This window comes from Elephantulus edwardii, unplaced genomic scaffold (genome assembly GCF_000299155.1).
Source record: "Elephantulus edwardii isolate Elephantulus edwardi_28Jun2011 unplaced genomic scaffold, EleEdw1.0 scaffold00104, whole genome shotgun sequence".
Lineage (NCBI taxonomy): Eukaryota > Metazoa > Chordata > Mammalia > Macroscelidea > Macroscelididae > Elephantulus > Elephantulus edwardii.
Genome location: NW_006399854.1, coordinates 1,965,147 through 1,984,069, shown reverse-complemented (window position 1 = coordinate 1,984,069; position 18,923 = coordinate 1,965,147). Strand labels below are relative to the sequence as shown.

Sequence of the window (18,923 nt, the reverse complement as noted above, 5' to 3'; positions counted from 1 at the left end):
AACTTCTTCCTTCATCACCATAGGCTCTTGCTCATATGTTATTTCATTAAATTCTTCTGTATCGGTCAATTCCTTTTGATACAATGACTCAGGATACTTCCTGGATCATTTAATATTCTGCCTAAAGCATCCTTCATTATAGCAACTCTAGGTTTGGAATTTGTTCTTCAGTTCCTTGAGCTTAAGAAATGCTGAGCGAGTTCGGCCCTTTTGATTTTCTCACTCTAGCTCCTTGCATATTTCATTGTAATATTTTGCTTTGTCATCCCACGCTGCCTTTTGGAATCTTCTGTTCAGCTCTTTAGTATCTTGTATTCTTCCTTGTGCTTTGGCTTCTCTATGCTCCAGTGCAATCTTCAGTTTCTTCTGACACCCATTTTGGTCTTTTCTTCCTCTTCTGTCTCTGTAATGACCGTTTGCACTCTTCCTAGATGATACATTTGACATCCTCCCACAACTCATCTGGTCTTCGCTCATTAGTGTTCAGGCCTCAAACCTGTTCCTGAGATGATTCTGAAATTAGTATCCTTTTAAAACATTTTTGGGGGGTTATATATTTAATATATTTAAGCATTCTTACCACTCCTGCACCTTGACTTAGCACTGCGTTAATGAAGGACATGATGGCGGTCTTGAGACTGACTTCATCCCGATACCGCCCAGTGCTTTTATCCAAGTCATTAATTAAGGTCTAGCAGAGACACAAATAAAAAAAAAAAAGAAAAAGAAAAAAAGGATAGAATAGTTACTAACATCACACTGACTTTAGTAATTTTTTCCACATTCACAAATTTATTTTAAACCTGCGTTTGGTCAGAATTGTGCTAATCCACAAAAACCTTTCAGCTTTATTTCTAAGGATTAGTCCTAAAACCTTAACCATTTTCAAAATTCACTCATCATATGTGCTCATATCTACATATATGGCTTAGTGGTAAGGCATTGTGTTGCTGTCCCAAAGGCACAGGGCTCGAATCCACTAGGTGATCCATGCGAGAAAGATGGGCAATCTCTTCCCAAGCTATTTACTGCCAGTTCCAACTTGACAGTACCTAACAACCACTCATGTACCCAAAGTGCAAGACTGTGCTTTGTTAATTCCACTTATTTTAAGTAAAAAGACTGTGATGCAACCTCACTGTTCAAATCAAAAAAGGCAACATGGAAAAATCCATAAAAATTTTTCAGGGAAGAAATCCCACTAAGTAGATTCCAAAGATGTGTACTATAAAATATATAGTAAGCAAGGTCACAGTTGCAATTCCAGTAAATAAAAAAGCTGTGAGACTGGTCAACTACAGAATATTCTCTGTTACTAAAATTGAAGAGGAATTAGATCTCGTGGTCGTAGTATAAGCAATCATAGCAGCAGGTTAAGTGCAAGTTCAGGGCCAGGAAAGGCACTGGTTAGGAGGTGACTGGTGTGGAGCAGTGTGAGGGTCCGCTCACCTGAAACCGGGTCCTTTCGCTGGCGTACTTCTGGTAGTGCAGCATGGCCTGCAGGACCTTCTTGTGGCCCCCGGGAACCAGGCACACGGCGCCCAAGATTTCCAGGACAGCCACCTTCGTTTTAATATTCTCTGTGCTCAGACTCTGAGCAATTACATTAATACTCTCAGAATGAGCCAGGACATGAGCCCGACCTTGAGAGTTGTTCATTAATGCCTTTATACATCCAATGAGAGAGGTATGTATTCGAGACTCTGAGGTCTCGTAGTCCATGGTCTTTAAGAAGTTGAGAATACACGACAGGCCATCCAAGTCAATGAATCTGGTCACAAACCTGCAATGAGGAGAAGGTAAAATAAACACATCATACTGATGTTGCTCTGGAGTTTTATCATATCCCTTCACAGAAAAGTCCCTGAAGTATTAGCAGGCCTCTGCTGTGAAGTTTTCTCAAGTCCATGACTTTTCCATGGCACAGAATACAGGGTCAGGCCTAACCAGAGCTGCTGAAGTCAACACATCCCAATTGGTACAAAGAACCAATGAACACAAATCACAAAATTCAGGAGTAAGAGTGCACTCTCGTTGCCTTTTTAACCCTAAATTCAAGTCATCTGCTGACCCTGTCTAACTATAACACCCAGTTCTGATAGTGCAACTACAAATAAGGATGAGGAGACTTCATTTGGTGTATTATGGACATGTTTTCAGAAGAGGCAATAGCCTGCAGAAGAATATCACACCTAGAGAAGCAGTCAGCAAAACAGAGGAAGCCCCTTAACAAGATGGATTGACACACCAATGGGTTTAAATACAGCTGAAATTGAGATGATTAATGATTAGGTAGGGTTGTACATAGGTTGCTGTAAATCAGAACCAATTTGATGGTACTTGACAACAAGAGTCCCCCTTCCTTTATGTACTGGCCACTAATATAGACCCCATATCAATGAAGGGAGCTCTGGTGGCCTTGTGGTAAGGAACCGTGCTGCCAATCCAAACGTATGTGAATTGATTTTACCAGTTGCTCCACAGGAGAAAGATAGGCTATCTACTCTCATGCAGTGTAAACTTCTGAAAACTATGAGTTGGTTCTGACGTAACGTATAATAGCAACAATATCAATGAAAGCCAAAGATCATTGGTATAATCCAGGATATCACTTTTCAAACAAATGATAACATGTATCACTAAATCTGTTGGTAGTAAAACCCTTCTTTTGTATGATATAATCCATGAATCTAGAAAGACATAATACTTATTACTAAAATTAATTTTATTAATATTTGTAACATTCACTGTAAAAATCAACGAGAATAACTCATAACTTAGATCTGCATGTTATAGCCTCTGAGAACTTACTACTTTATAACCACTTTATGTGACTACTCCAGAAATTTCCAAACCTGTTTGGCCTTGGATGCCCATTAGCATCTAACTGAGCTCAGTGAGGCCTTGGGTACTCAGAGTGACTGATTTCACTAGTATACAAGGTCACTGATTTAATTAGGAAAAGCTAAACACCTCTGTCCTATAACTGCAGGCTATTTTTGATGGCTGAGTGGACTTTTCTTAGTTTACATTTTGTAGTCAAATGAAAGCAAATCTTGATTTGAACTAATTTCCCTTTCATGGTGTCTTATGAGTCAGACGTGGCCAAGGCATTTGGTTAAGCCAAACGGCTTCATTCATAGCACCTGTCCCAATGAAAGGTCCGTATAAACAGTCCAAGGACCCACCAAAATTGAAAAACGGAAACAGAAGGTGTAGGAGGCACATAGAACAGATTGTCAGAGAAGAAATGAATCACTGTTGGCAGAAGTCTGCCCATTTTTAATAGCCCAAGGTCTAATTCACATACAAACAGCCTCATTTCTTTAACGTGTACAACCATCACCATTTTCTAGATCGAGAACATTTTTATCACTCCCAAAAAGCTATTGCCCCCTACCTTCTGCCTCTGGCAATAATGTATCCACTGTTCATCTCTCTATAAGGTCCAGTCCAGCTATTTTCTATGAATGAAATCATACACTACATGGTCCTTTGTGACTGGCTTCTGTTCATGCTATCATTTGTATCAGTACTTCGCGCCTTTTGACAACTGAATAAATCTCATCATATGTTATCACATCTGTTTACCTATTCATCAGGTGATGTACACTTGAGTGATTTTCACTTCTTGGCTATTATGAATACAGTAACTTAAATACAAGAATTTGTGTGGATATATGTTACCATTTCTCTTGGACATATAATTCCTAGGTCATATGATAATTTTTGCTTAACATTGCAAAGAACTTCCAAACTGTTTTCTAAAGTGACTACAAGATTTTACATCTGTAGCCACCAATGAACAAATGCTCCAATTTCTAATAGATCCTCACTGACACTTGTTAAATGGAGCCCTGGTGGCTTAGTGGTAGGGATTTGTCCTGAAAACTCAAAGGCAGGGAGTTCAGTTGACCTGTGGGAAAAAGATGCACAGTCTCTTCCCGTGCAATTTACAGCCTTTGGAAACCTGTCAAAGGGTCTGTTAGAAGTGATTCTGACTCCAAGGCAGTGAGAGAGGAGAATGTTTGTCATTGTCTGTCACAGCCACTGAAGTAGGTACTATGTATTGTTTCCTTGACAAAAATCAATGTGCTGAACAGTGCATGATTAAAATCTTTTATTCACAGTTCCATTACATGCCTTTAATGACTTCTTAGGTCATTGCCAAAGATAAAAAGAACAAGTACAGAAAAGGAAACAAGGGGAAGACGGAAGACTAGAGGAGAGGAGGATGGAAAAGAAGGAATGTCAGAAAGGAAGGGAGAAGACACGTATATACGACCCCTGAAAAGATCATTCATTACCTCATTGGTTTTGTCCTTAGTGCAGTCTTCAAACTCTCTATAGTTTTACTTCTTTCTTCTTCCTCTTCCTTCTCCAAAGCCAGCAAGGATTTTCTCTAAGGAGAGAAAGCAGTTACTTCCTTAAATTCTGGATCTTTGGGGGGGGGGGTGTTTTCTTGTTTCTTTACTGTACAAACAAGACAATTCCACTAATTGCATGCTACCATCACCTTTAATGAGCTCTGGGGCCTAATGGTAAGGTGCTGCACTACCAACCCACAGGCACAAGGTTTGAATCTACCAGTTGCTCTTTGGAGAAAGAGGAGTGTTTAACTCCTGTGTGGTTTAGTACCTCTGTAAACTTGCTAGAGCATCAGCTGTGATTCGGTTCTGGCTCAAAGGCACATAACAATAAGCCTATTACTAAGATTATAAACCAAAACAAAGAGTAACAGCACTATGAATTTCACAAATCCATTTGCCTCTACAACAAACAAGTTCTTTCAAATTTAAAATAACACTTTAAGGAAATATCTAGAAATCTTAGTAAGCAGCGATTAATACCTAAGTTTGCATATAAGTAACCCGTGGTCATTCTGATGTAATTACTATCCACATGTGATGCAAAGAAGGGTAGAACTGTAGTTGAAAACATGGTTCTGGCAATTACATCTAATAACACTATAAAAAAAGAAACAAGCAGCAATCTTTCCACTCAACCTCTCTCATCCTTCAGCTTAAAGTATAATCAAGGTCAAGAGTTTCTTTTATAGCAAATGATGGTTTTTTAGGAGGAACAATTAAATTGGACCTGATGCAAAGGCGGACAGTCCCTTTTAAAGAAAATGCTTACTTTTTACTAGATGACTCAACAATATTTGGAAATCAGGATAAGGGGTGTGTGTGTGTGTGTGTTCACACATGTGTGAATTTGTGCATCACCTCATCCAGGGATATACTAGAGAACTGCTTCTTAAATTTTAATAAGGCAATAAATGCTCTGGGGACCTTGTTAAAATACAGGTTGTGGTTTGTTATGTCCAGGTGAGGACCAAGATACTGTATTTCTGGCACGTTTCCAGGCAAAGTTGATGTGCAGGTTTACAGACCTTGTTTTGAGGGACCATTCTCTGAGAAAGCTGATCTTTGGTGACAGATTTAGTCTGAGAGTACAGAGTATTTATAAAGCCATAAATGCCAGAATAAGGCTCACCCTCAACTTGTCAGTTAGTCTGTCATGCTGTGCTGACATATGTTAGCAACCTGTAATATTCAGAGGACACAAGGTTGTGTATTGAAAGGGAAGAGGACTTGAAATACAGATGAAGGCCAAAGACTACAATCTACAGGATGGGTAACACCTCACTCTCTAGAAAGCACAAACCCTCACAAATGGACTAATAAACAACTTCATGATAAACAGAGAAAAGATTGACATTGTCAAAGATTTCATTTTACTTGGATTGACAATCAAGGCCCATGGGAGCAGCAGAAATCAAACAACATATCACACTGTGCATATCTGTTGTAAAAGATCTCTTTAAAGGTCAAAGAGCAAAGATGTCACTAAGGTGAACCTCATACATCATGGTATTTTCTTTCAATATTCTCCTGGGTTTCATCATCAAATCCAATACCAAGGACTTCTCTCTAAGGTGTTATGGAGTAATTATATCAAAGACTAAGGTGTGCCTGATTCAAGCCATGATCTTTTCAATTACTTGCTATGCATCTGAAGGTTGGACAGTGACTAAGGATCACTGAAGAAGTAATGATGCCTTTGAGTTGTGGTGCTGGAGAAGAGTACTGAATATCCCACCCCTGAACTGCCAAGAGAACATATATATAATAATATAACATATATAATAATGGTGACACTTCGCCTCATGTACTTTGGACTGTTAGGAGGGACCAGTCTTTGGAAAAAGACATCATGCTTAGAAAAATGGAAGATCAGAAAAGGAGAGGAAGAATTAGATAAATTGACACAGGAACTGTTACAATGGCTCAAGTATATCAGAGATGATAAGGATGGCACAGGAGAGGGCAGGGTACAGATTCATTATTCATAGTTTTGCTATAAGTCATGGTCAACTCAAGGGCACATAATAACAATAACATATGTGTGTGAAGGCTAGATAAAGAACAAGGAAGCCTGGTGAAGAACTGACACCTTTGAATTGTGATGTTGGTGAAAAATATTGAATATACCATGGACTTCCAGAACAAATAACGCTATCTTGAAAGAAGTATCCAGAACAATGCTCCTTAGAAACAGGGATGGCAGGACTCCACCACATGCCTCTTGGACATGTAATCCTGAGGGCCCAGCCCTTGGAGAAGGGTATCTATGCAAAGTAGAGAGTCAGCAAAAAAGAGGAAAATCCTAAATGAGATAGATGAACACAGTGGTTGGAAGAATGGCCATAAGCATAGCAATTACACAGAGCAAGTATAGTGGAGGGCACAGAACCTGGCAGTGTTTTATTATTCTCTTGAACGGAGGGTCAGAACCAACTTGACGGCACCTAACAGCAGTATTAACTTTATAGATTTTCTTTAAAAAGTATCTTCCAGTCCCTTCTTTCCAGGATAAGCTAGTTTATTCACAGTCTGTGCTCTCAGGAAGCCCCACACATAGGGAGGGACAATAGGCCCTTTCCTTGCACTTTTATCACATGTGTTTGCCTGGTCTGTATTTTACTACTTCTTATTAAATATGATAAAGAGAAGCTTTTTGTTTGCTTTGTTATTGTAACCAGACAGGGATGGATAACTGTACTGAGGAAAAGAAGTTTTGAGTTTTTACTTAAATCTTTAATCAGAAAGTGTCAGTATCACAATTGACAATGAAATGTGACTTTACGACAAGGAGGGTAGAGCCCAAAGCAAATGAAGGCATCAATACCATTTACGACAACTGAAACAAAAATTAAAGGAATATTCTGCTTGGTTTTTTTTAAAAAACAAGTCCTTGTTTCAGCTAAAGCTGTCTTCTTACTGATGATGTGTCTGGACAGCTGTCACCACAGGATGGTGGCAGAAGAAGCTACGTGCAGAAATAGCCTATGAATTCATCACGGCTCTGTGAGACCTATCCACTGGAAAATTCAGCAGAAATCCAGCAAAGCAGACTTAATCTCCTATGGCATAGCTGAAAGCTGAACTAGTTTAGACTCTTAAGCAGTATCACTTGGAACCCACAGTTCAGAAGAAAGTCCTTTATGAATATCATCTTTTGTACTCAAGACTTATTTCACAAATCTATTAAAAAAAATTAAAGGTGCCCTGTGGCACAATGTGTTAAGTGTTGGGCTGCTAAACAAAATGTTGGTGGTTCAAATCTAACTGTCACTCTTTACGATAAAGATGGGTGCTCTCCTTGGCAACACAGTGGAACAGCATCATGAGCTGAAGTATATTCAGAGGCAGCTGGGTGAGGTAAACGACTATCATCATTAAAAGGTGAGTCTTAGAATTCATTAGCTACCCTCAAGGGAGCTAGGACAGTCTGTTTTCGTAAAGATTACAGCCTTGGGATCCCTATTTGGGGGTTTACCATGTTTTCTAGGTTCTGCTTAACTTGGAGTTGACTCAGCTGACAAGAGTTTTGGAATGAAAAGTAAAGACTAAGAGAATTTCATTCTGTGTGCCATTAATACCAAATAAAGATACATATGCTTATGCTATTAATAATCTTGAAAGGAGTGGGCCACCTTGAACAAAGGCAGACTACGTGATATACTCCTCCGGCAGAGAATCAAAGCAGCATTAAGTGAAATCAAGTTAGAATTTTTTCTTCTCAATATAAGAATGGAGCACTACCAAGTATACTCTTTTCTGTATGTGATTTATGATTAGAATTTGATCTAAGATAGCTTTTATTTTACATTGTGAAAATGAAGGCTTTGTGGATAAACCTGACTTTCTAATATGAAAATATAATTTATATAGAATCGTAAGCTTTCAAGTTCCACAATTAGGAAAAAGGTTTACTATGAGTCACTTGAGCTTATGATAATGGCGTAACTTTGTATTTCTGAAGATCACTCACCACGCCAAGAATCTATCATATATATACGTTAGTACAGGAGGAAGGCCCTCAGTGGATCGACCAGGACGCTGCAGCAATGGGCTCACTGACTACAGTGACTATGAGGACGGGACAGAACCGGACAGCACTCCATTCTGCTGTAGACAAGGCTGCTATGAGCCAGAGCCAACTTGGTGGGACCTAATAACAACAACCTTGGCATACAGGCCTTGTGGCAGCTTCGTTGGGTTCTCTCAGCACTTACTAGAGGAGTCACTAAGTAGTGCAAACCACTGCTAACTGAATGGGTGGAGGCTGGAGTCTGTCCAGAAATACTCTGTAAGAAAGGCCTGGCAGTTAACTTCTGAAAAATCAGCTATTGAAAACCCTATGGAGCACAGTTCTGCAAGATTTCCTGCATACCTGCTGACATGAGAAGTGAGCAAAGGACAAAACACATTCTGTCAAGGGGTCTTCTTGTTAAAGATGCAAGAAGCATCGGAACCTGGAGGTCTGCGAGAGGTGCACACTGTAGGCATATAAATCACCTTGGGCTGGAATCTGGAACTCAGCTTCCATTTGACACATTGTCTTGGTAAGAAAGACAGAGGCCAGTCCACTAAGCATCCTGGACTTCATCTGCCTCCTGCTAGAGAGAATACTGAGAGGTCACATACAAAACGAAGCCAGGCCCCTCTCAAACCTGCCAGACTGTGCTCTTTTATTATACTCTTTTTCACTCTTTAAAAGCCAGACCGGTCACTCAGGAGCCCTTTAAAGAACAAAGCGTTCTTGTTACGAGGCTTACATAAAGTAAATGAACTTGTTCCACAAATGGCTTCGCACACCAGAAAGTACAATGGTTCTCAACCAGGATTGTTTACCAGACTCTTGAGGCATTAAAGGAAACAGATGCCCGCCCTTCCTCAGAACCTTGGTAGGCCTGGGGGTGGGCAATGGGATTGCCAGGCATCTTTTAAGCTATGGGGTTTTAACAACTGTGTTGGTGATAGGTAAAAGGGAAAGGACTGATAGGTCTAAATTCTGGCCCTACCACTTCCTCTTATTTAGATCACTCTGGGCAAGCTAACATTTCTTTGAGTTTTAGAAACCTTATCTACAAATAACACAACATTGGGTGCTTATAAGGATTAAAACCAACATGAAAATGACTTACACTGCCTATCCTGTGATGACAATTACTAAGCAATTGTCACTAATGATAATGAAGAGAATGTTGTTGTTGTTGTTAGGGACAATGGAGATGGAGTCAACTCATAGTGATCCTATAAACAATAGATCTGAACCAAAGACAATGGGTGATGACAAAGTGGACAAACAACTCTTTCAGTAAGTAATTCTCCAGGCAGAGAGTTTCAGCCGATGATTTAGAGGAAGTGGGGCCCTGGTGACATAGTCAGTAGGGAGACTCACAGTTACCCCAAAGATGATGCCTCTCTGGTTATTTGAATCCACTAGCAGCTCCTATGGAGAAAGATGAGCTTCTGTGTGATTTTCAGCCTCTAAAAACCTGCTGGAGGGTCAGCCATGAGTTGGTTCTGACTCACCGGCAATGAGGTTATATGAGTATATTGTTCCAGTCTCTAGGAGCATCGTCTCACAGAAATTTTGCTGTGTGTTTTATGAATTTTCCAATACAGTTATCTCTCTCTCAATCGCACTATGAGGAGGAGAGGGTACAATGAATAATGTGTCTGGCTGCTACTGAAAAGATTAGTAGTTTGACTCTACAGCAGCTCTGAAGAAGATAAACAGTCTTCTCTCATAAAGATTCACAGCCTTGGGAACCCAGTGGGTAGTGGGTTTATGTGTGTGCACGTGTTGTACAGGAAGGGGAGGTGGTAGCATATCTGATTAGAAAAGCAGAAAATGCAACAAAGCGTTTCTGGCCTTCCCAGATTTCCTTGTTCCTTACTGTCTGCAGGAGTTTGGAAGCTTCAGTTAATTCATGGACTGCTAACGCCTTTTACCTTTGACCTTCAAAAGATGCCACTACAGTGTGGAACATTCAAATGCTGTATGAGGTGTTTAATACTAAATGATAGCAAAGTCACTGACAATTTAATTGCCTTGAGATACTTTTGAGAAGAATATCTGTTTAGGATTCAAATGCAATTGAAACAAACAAACAAATACAGCAAAGTTACCCAAAGAGCTGGATAGAGGAGAAGGGAGCCTTTTGAAGAAGGGCCACCGACTGGTACATCAAAGAACTCCGAGCACTGAAACGAGCCAGGATGACTCCAGACAAGCCCTGGAAGAGCAAGTCACTGAAGCACAAAGTACTCTAACTGCCCTAAGTGTTAAAGAAGAGCAACAACAAAAATCCATAGCACTTTGTACATCTATCTATCTATCTATCTATCTATCTATCTATCTATCTATCTATCTATCTATCTATCTATCTATACAGATGGAGAGTACATTAACAAGGGAGCAACTTCCCTCACTAGCCATCAAACAATACTGACTTAACTAAAAAGACAGCTCGCCTGACAATTTGGATTTTATTTTAAATCCATAATAATCAGTAACAATAATTCAGAAAATAGCCTTTATATGCAGGAAATGTAAATGGCTCTAAATTATTATTGCTTACAGGGAAGCCTTGAAAATCCCTATTGGTCACTACAAATCTACATTCCGTGAGCAAATCCATACAAATGCTGAGATCACCCTTTCTCTATCTTTGGCAAGAGTAACGTGCCTTCTACAAGAAGGATTTGATGGTTATTTTCCGTTCCTTTCTGCTATGCTTTTAGACTTGAAATCCTCAGGGCAAAAAAAAAATTCTGCCTCAGGGCAGAATGTGTATTATTTTGTATAATTTATACAGTCCTGTTCACATTTCCTGGGCTGTTTATTGTTATTATATGACAGTGTGAGAAGCATCTTCAAAGAAAATGCTCAAAAAGAGGAAGCTATTAAAACTCAAGGTCACTGAAGTTTTGCAAAAACGTGAATGATTCACATAGTCTGACCAGTTTTTTAACTTCTGCAGCAACAGAAAAATAGGGCACCATCTAAAAGTGTTTGCTTTAAATGATAGAAACATAAGTTCTCCATTAGGACTTTGGGGAAGACAAGGGAACAAAGGTAGAGAAAGGTATTATAGAAACTCTCATCTACTGAGGGAGATCTGGTAGCTTAGTGGTTAAGAAGCTGTACTGTCAACTCAAAAGCATGCAGTTCAAATTCACCAGCTGCTCCATGGGCAATCTCAACCCGTTCTATTTACTGCCTCTGCAAACTTGCTGGAGGGTCAAGCCATGAGTCAATTCTGACTTGATGGTACACAACAACAATCTACTGAAATGTTATGGACTCCAACTCTGATCTAATAGATTGGCCTTTAAAATCATGAGTGTGTCTGCTGAAGCAAAGACTATATTCCACTGTGGGTAACCTCCAGTTTTTATCAACTATAACAGTATTTCAGCTACTATGGCTCAAAGGTCAAGGACTTATCTTCTGCTGCATAATTTACTTGATCAATAAATGCTCCTCAAGCTTTTTGAACCGCTGATGTAAAGACATCCATGGGCTCAGAATACATATATTTTAGACACTGAGAATGCATTTTAAGCAATTTCTGAGCTAAACATCCATGTGACAAAGATTGTCCAAGACATCTCTGCTTTTATTACTGTTATCATCATCATCATTATTCTTTCCCATTAAACAAGCCACTCGAGAAATGCCATGGTAAAAGTACAAAAGTGAAAGAACACTTTGGTGTCCTGCAAAAGCAAGAACCAAGAAGTCTTGGTTACAAGGCCTCAGGAAGAAAGGGGATGCAATGATGAAAGAGTTTAATCAAGCTACTTTTAAAAGGTGTTAACTTTTAGACTGGTGTGGCCACACCAAAGCTCCAAATGACTGGCAAGAGCAATTTCTGGCTCGAGCTGAACTCTGGCCAGACTTAAGATTACATTTCCTCTTTTACGTTAAACTCGCTTATATTTTAGTGTGTGTTGATTTTATTTAAGACATAGTGGAAAAATCATTTTGCCAAGCACAACTCCTGCCCTCCTTTTATCCCCCTATGCTGGGAGCTTGGGATGGAGTTTAGAAAGGCAAAAGTTGTTCTTTCTCGAATGGCTTTATTGGGCAACTGTGTACTTTGTACTAGACTTGTGTTTTAAACTGTGTGTCATGGAACATAAATGTATACCTACAGCAGCCATGGAATTAAGCTGATCGATGTAAAATTCAGGCCAACTTGTAGCTCCCTTGTTTTCTTCTTGGTCCTAAAAGGCGGGGGGGAAATAAAAGAAAAGGAGATACATCACTAAATGAATATCCAAAACAGACAAAATAAGTGAATCTAACTCCCACAGCATCCAGACACATATATGGACACACATGTCAATAAAAGACACCAAGAGGAGATAATTCTTTTTAATGTTGCTTTTAATCATCAAGATATCTAACTTAATAGTCTTTTTGATCCAATTTCCACAAAGCATACTGAAGTCTTGAGAAGGGGGGACATTTTCTGAACCACTAGGCAAAGGGAATGGATTTAAAGGGGAACTTAGCCATACTATGGTGTAGAGGTAGTGAAAACAACCTATGCATACATTGGTCCCAAGTTCAACCTTCATGCTATGACAACTTGAATATTTAAGTAGAAAACACAGTGGGTCTGAGAGTTAAATAACTGAAGCCCAAAGAACTTGGGAACTGATTCCTAAACCACACCTTAACACCAGAGGGACAGAAGCCAGCCCCAGAGTCCCCAGGGATTCTGTGGACGGGACACCATGCCAGCCTGAATCACATCTCCTAAACCAAGAAGGTACCTGTGGCCTCCGCTCCATAGAATTAATATAATCCGTTCCACAGATATCAGAGGATGTCACTGTTGGTGATTTCTACACATGCTTGTAAGCCTGTGCAGCCACAAGCCATCTGTGTTATTAAGACAGACTTAATGTGACTTGAAAAGGAAAATTCCAGCTACTTTCTAGTTTCACCCTCAGGGAACACACAATCTCCCTGACACCTAAGAGAAGGTGCCAGACCAAGTACTCTTAGCTGCTATTTGACAATGAAATGACTACTACCTAGTTTAACATCTTATTCATTGTTGTTATGTACCATCAAGTTGGAGCTAATTCATAGCTGGCCCTCTACTGTGTTTTTGGGGGCAGAAAGTACACAGGAGGAGACTACCCGTCTTTCTCCCACGGAGTGGCTGGCTGGTGGATTTGAACCATATGACTTTGAGTTGCCAGTGCAACTCCTTCCGACTACATCACCAGAGCTTTCAGAATCCCAGCCCTTGGGACACTGATTTGAAGGTGGAGCTTTTCCTTTTAATTTGAGGTTTTACTCAGAACTTATAACAAATCAAAACGAAACACTCCAAACACTTCATTTAAGCAAATCTTTCTAGATGGATCTACTGGGAAGGGATAATAGAACATAATTTCAAAACTATTTCTCAAGCAGTCACAAAATTGCTCACTGTGCCCTAAAAGCTGGATGACTGGAATCTGAATTCGGAGAGATGCATGTGCTTCACCTGGACACAGAAGTACCCAGATGATAAGGGCAAAGGGGACAGCTGTGGCTTTGAAGCTGGACAAGGTTACACTTCCTTAGTTTTAAAGTTTAGGAAATCTGATGAGTTTTTAGAACAGCCCTTGATTCTAATTTAACATGCTAATAAAAGAGCTATAGTGGTAGTGCACATGCTGAACTTTTTCTCCTCTTAAAATAGAATACTAAAGTTAGCAAAGTCTCACTGTTGCCATTGTATTGAACCAGCCAAAACCCACAGTGATATTCAATGGTATTTGAACCTATAAAATGAAATAAAAGGTGCCAGATATTTCTTTTTCTCAAACTGGGGCAAAGTTCCAAAACTAAAACAAAATCAAGTCCCATGTTCTAGGCCCCATGAGGGCCTGCTGTAAGCTTAATAGTCATGGCTACAGTCTACTAGCAATCATTTTAGAAGCTGGGGGTTAGTATATAGAGTAAAAGTTTTATACTTTGGGAATGTTCTAATAATGTAAACAGATTAAGAGTAAACCTAGACACTGTAGTCAAAATAAGGGGGAAGGCTTCATTTTCATTTTACACAGCACAGTGTTGAGGAAATAAAATGAGCAACTATGCTTGAAGGCAGTTTGTAAATGTATTAATTGTTAACACTATGTCTGGGGAAGGGGGCTTGGTTCTGAGACTTCCCTGTTTGGCAGTGCACCTCACGTTTCCCCTGTGCAACCCTAGTCCTCCTGTACTCAGCATAGCTGAGTAGAACTCACATCTGTGAATCTGTGTGTCTCTCCTTGCCTTGCGTGGCTGTGACTCTGTAGTTTTGCAAAGGCATGGGCCAGATGACATGAATGTGATTATTCTCCAGGGATCCTATAAAAGAGCACTGTACATTGAGATAAGTTGAAAGGGTGGCCTCTTTCTAGAAGTCAATGAAAGAAACTACTGGCAGAAGTGTAACATGTCCAAGCTTACAGAAGATCAAATGGCTCCTATGTAGCCTGTAACATGTCTTATTCTTTAAACTACTTATCTCAATTCTATTTATTTGTTTTAGGAAAACAAGGAATCAGCAGAATGTAAAATGGTACAACCATTATGGAAGGCAGTCCTCAAAAAGTTGGAAATAGAAATCTCATTTGGCCCAGCGATTATACTATTGGAAATCTACCCTAAAGAAACCAGAGACATGGTATAAACAGATGTAGCACACTCATACACTCATATTTACTGCAGCATTATTCACAATAACAAAGAGATGGAAGCGGCCAAGTGCCCAACGACAAATGAATGGATGGATAGAAAAGACTGGTATATCCACACAACAGACTATTACACACAGCACTGATTTGAAAACTGAACTTGTAAAACATAATACAACATGGTTTGAAAGACGTTGTTGTTGTTATGTGCTGTCGAGTTGCTTATGACTCATAGCGACCCTATTTACAACATCCCTAAACTCTGTTCTGTCCTGTGCCAATCACACCGTCTGCGAAACACCCATCCCGATTACCCCAGTCACTGAATCAATCCACCTCGTAGGGGGCTTTCCCCTTCTGTGCTGTCCCTCCACCCTCCCAAGCATGATGTCCCTCTCCAAGGACCTGTCCCTCCTTGCAACATGTTCAAAGTATGTTAGACGGAGCCTTAGAATCCTTGCTTCCAAGAAGCAACCCAGTTTGACCCTTTCCAGGATGAATCTGTTTGTTTTCCTAGCAGTCTATGGTACCCTCAATACTCTTCTCCAGCACCACAGCTCAAAGGCATCAATTCTCCTTCTATCCTCCTTAGGCATTGTCCAACTCTCTGATGCATAACAAGTGATCACAAAGACCATGGCCTGTATCAGACACACCTTAGTCTCCAAAGAGACACCATTGCTCTTCAGTACTTTGGAGAGGTCCCTAACAGCAGACTTTCCCATGGCAATACGTCTTTTAATTTCCTGGCTACTGGTGCCAAGAGTGTTGACTGTGGAGCTGAGCAAACTAAAGCTGTGAACAATCTCAATCTCTTCACCATCCATCCTGATGCTGTCAATTGGCCCAGCAGTGAGAATCTTTGTCTTCTTGACATTGAGCCTCAATCTATATTGTAGGCTGCAGTCCTTGACCCTCTGCAGCAAGCGCTTCAGTTCCTCCTCGGTTTCAGCAAGCAGGGTTGTATCATCTGCATATCGCAGATTGTTGATAGATCTTCCACCAAGACATTATGCTGAGTGAAATATCTCAATCAGAAAAGGACAAATACATACTGCATAAGACCACTGTTATAAAAATAGAATGGACCAGGCAGAGGGAGAACAGGAAAAAAATAGATAGATAATATTTAATACATTCAGATAGGTGAAGGGAAAAGCTATATGAAAGGAAAAGCTGATTAAACATTAGATGCTTGGCAAGAATCTGAACAAGGCGTGCATTACAAAGGGAATTAGGGGAAGGGGAAGAGGAGAAAAAAGAGAATCGATGAATGAATGAAAACCTATCTTTCTGCAAACTTTCATAAAAATTACTTTAAATTAAATTTAAATTAATTTAAAGTATTTAAATTTAAATTAATTTAAATTTAAGTTAAATTTAAATTATTTTAAAAAATCAAAGACACACCATATTGGTCAAATCTTCAGCAAAAGACCTCCTTAAAGCACTTGGGATGGATGTAACTTTAAAGATTAGAGAGTGACTGATCAAGCTATGGTATTTTTGAGGACTTTATGCACATAAAAGTTGGACAATGAATAAGGCAGACTGTAAAAGAACTGATGCCTTTGGTATTGGTGTTGGTATTGATAAAGAATATTGGCTATACCACGGACTTGAAAAATGGGCAGCTACAATGCTTCTTACAAAGAAGAATAGTGAGACTTTGTCTCACATATTTTGGCATGCAGAAGCCAATCCCTGGAGAAAGATTCTCATGCTTGGAGAAAAAGAGGCAAAACTGAGTAGAGACGACAACCCTCAATGAGATGAAGTGGCACATGGGCTCAAGCACAGTAGAATATCCAGGTGCCAAATACTATTAGAAGTATTGTATTCTTTATTTAATCTATCCCATGGGGTCGGTTCCCATGTGTTGTGGCTGATTCAAACAAAGGTGGCTCAACACTGAGGCAGGTTTTCCATTGGCTGATGTGGAGATGGTTCTGAGTTGTAAGTGCCCACTGCACAACAGAAGGAAACCCGCTCCAATCCTGTGCCAGCCTCACCATTTCAGCTGTGCTCAAACCCACTGTACTAGGCACTATGCCAGCCCATCTCAATGAGGATCTTCCTCTTTTCTGCTGACCTTTTCCAACCATTATGTTTTTGTTAGTGCATCTATTTTACTGAGGAGGAAACAAAGACACTGAAAGGTTAGATGAAATGCCAAAGGAATTCACAGGCAGCAGGAAAGAACCCAAGCAATCTTTTTCTTAAAGATTAGACCTCAGATAAATCATAATATACAGAATATACAAAGCTGGTCTTAATTCTTAAACACTTCATATAATGGAATTGTTGTTATGTTCCATCAAGTTGTTTGTGACTCATAGTGACCCTATGTACAAGAGCCCTAATCCCTGTTCTATCCTGTGCCAATCTCACTGTCTCTGACACACGTAATCCCACTACCCCAATCACTGAATCAATCCATCTCATTGAGGGTCTTCCTCTCTTATGCTGTCCCTCCCCCTCCCAAGCATGGCGTTCCTCTCCACGGGCTGGTCCCTCCCTGCAACATGCCCAAATTATGTCAGACGAAGCTTCAGAACCCTTGCCTCCAAGGAGCAGGCTGGTTTCACCCTCTCCAGAAAAACCTGTTTGTTCTCCTAGCAGTCCATGGTATATTCAACACTCTTCTCCAGCACCACAGCTCTTTCTATCATTCCTAGTCATTGTCCAGCTCTCTGATGCATAGCATGCAGTTGCTACTTCTAAAACATACTAAAACCCCAATTCTGTTCATGCAGACAGAAATTATATGGTTTGGTCTTAAGATTTATGTACCCAAGGCATGCTAAAAATTTCTCTAAATTTCTACAGTCATATATTTGGGGATTTGTGTGGCAAATGACTTCTTGGTAGCAGCTGAAGCCTTTCACTGATGTAAGTGGAGCTCAAATACAGTTTAAAAATATTAAGTCTTTAATCAAGAATAACTTCTTTTGAGATTACCATGGGAAAGATTTGTAATAGGATCACTGCTCAAGCAATAATATATAAATAAGTACAGGAGGGCTTTTCTAATCCAAACCTTCTCTGTTTAAGACACTCTGACACTAAGGCCTGAAATAGGCTTTGCAGAGGTCAATCAATTGCAAAGGACATGTCCTGTGGTTGTTCACTAGACCACAAATCACAGGCTAAAGCAACATTCACTCGGCCAACTGAAGCCATAAATCTCCTCATGCCGTTAGATAATACTTTCTCAGTTCCTGGATCATATTTGTAGAGAAGACAGACACTCACTGTCTGTATTAGCTACAAATTTTCTCTAGCAAATTTCAGGTAGTCTACAATTCACAACGTATTCCAGTAATGATGAACCACACTTTAAGACCATCTTTCCCCATCTTTTTTTGGTACAACATAACATTAACAATAGGCACTACATACACTATTGTAGTGTGCAATTTACTGAAGTTGTCATTCTCAGATTTTCAATTTTAATATTTAACTGTTCAAAAATGTCTTAGATGTAGTTTTCTAATGAAATCAGAGACTTTAAGTCACTTTAAGTCTCTAAGCACATTTGGGAAGCAGTGAGATGTCACTCTGAAAAATATGAAGGGGGAGGGGAGGTAAAAGGACCAAGGAGGCAACTCTCATAAGTCTTCTAACTAGAAATGTCATTCACATTCCAGGGATAATCTAGAGGTAACCCGTGGAATTATTATTGCAACTGATAAACTGCCAGTGTTGTCTAATTATTCATCAAAGTAAATTTTTTATGATTTGTGGATTTTTGTGTATGTATATGTATATTAAAATATATCAGTAACTTTTTATGATTATCACAGCTTTGTTCACAATAGCAAAGAATTGGAAACAACCTAAGTGCCCATCAAAACTGGATAGAGAAGCTGT

The 18,923-nt window shown here is 39.7% G+C and overlaps 1 protein-coding gene across 2 annotated transcripts in view; it reads right to left on the bottom strand.

Moving 5' to 3' along the window:
* DAAM1 (dishevelled associated activator of morphogenesis 1) overlaps window positions 1–18,923 on the bottom strand; it is a 137,489-nt gene that overhangs the window by 61,304 nt on the left and 57,262 nt on the right. For both annotated transcript variants that reach the window (XM_006891771.1, XM_006891770.1), the window contains exons 3-6: window positions 12,519–12,590; window positions 4,308–4,402; window positions 1,450–1,783; window positions 581–691 (exon numbers count right to left, since the gene is read on the bottom strand). In XM_006891771.1, the coding sequence (XP_006891833.1) occupies window positions 581–691; window positions 1,450–1,783; window positions 4,308–4,402; window positions 12,519–12,590 (612 nt within the window). The remainder of the gene's footprint in view (window positions 1–580; window positions 692–1,449; window positions 1,784–4,307; window positions 4,403–12,518; window positions 12,591–18,923) is intronic.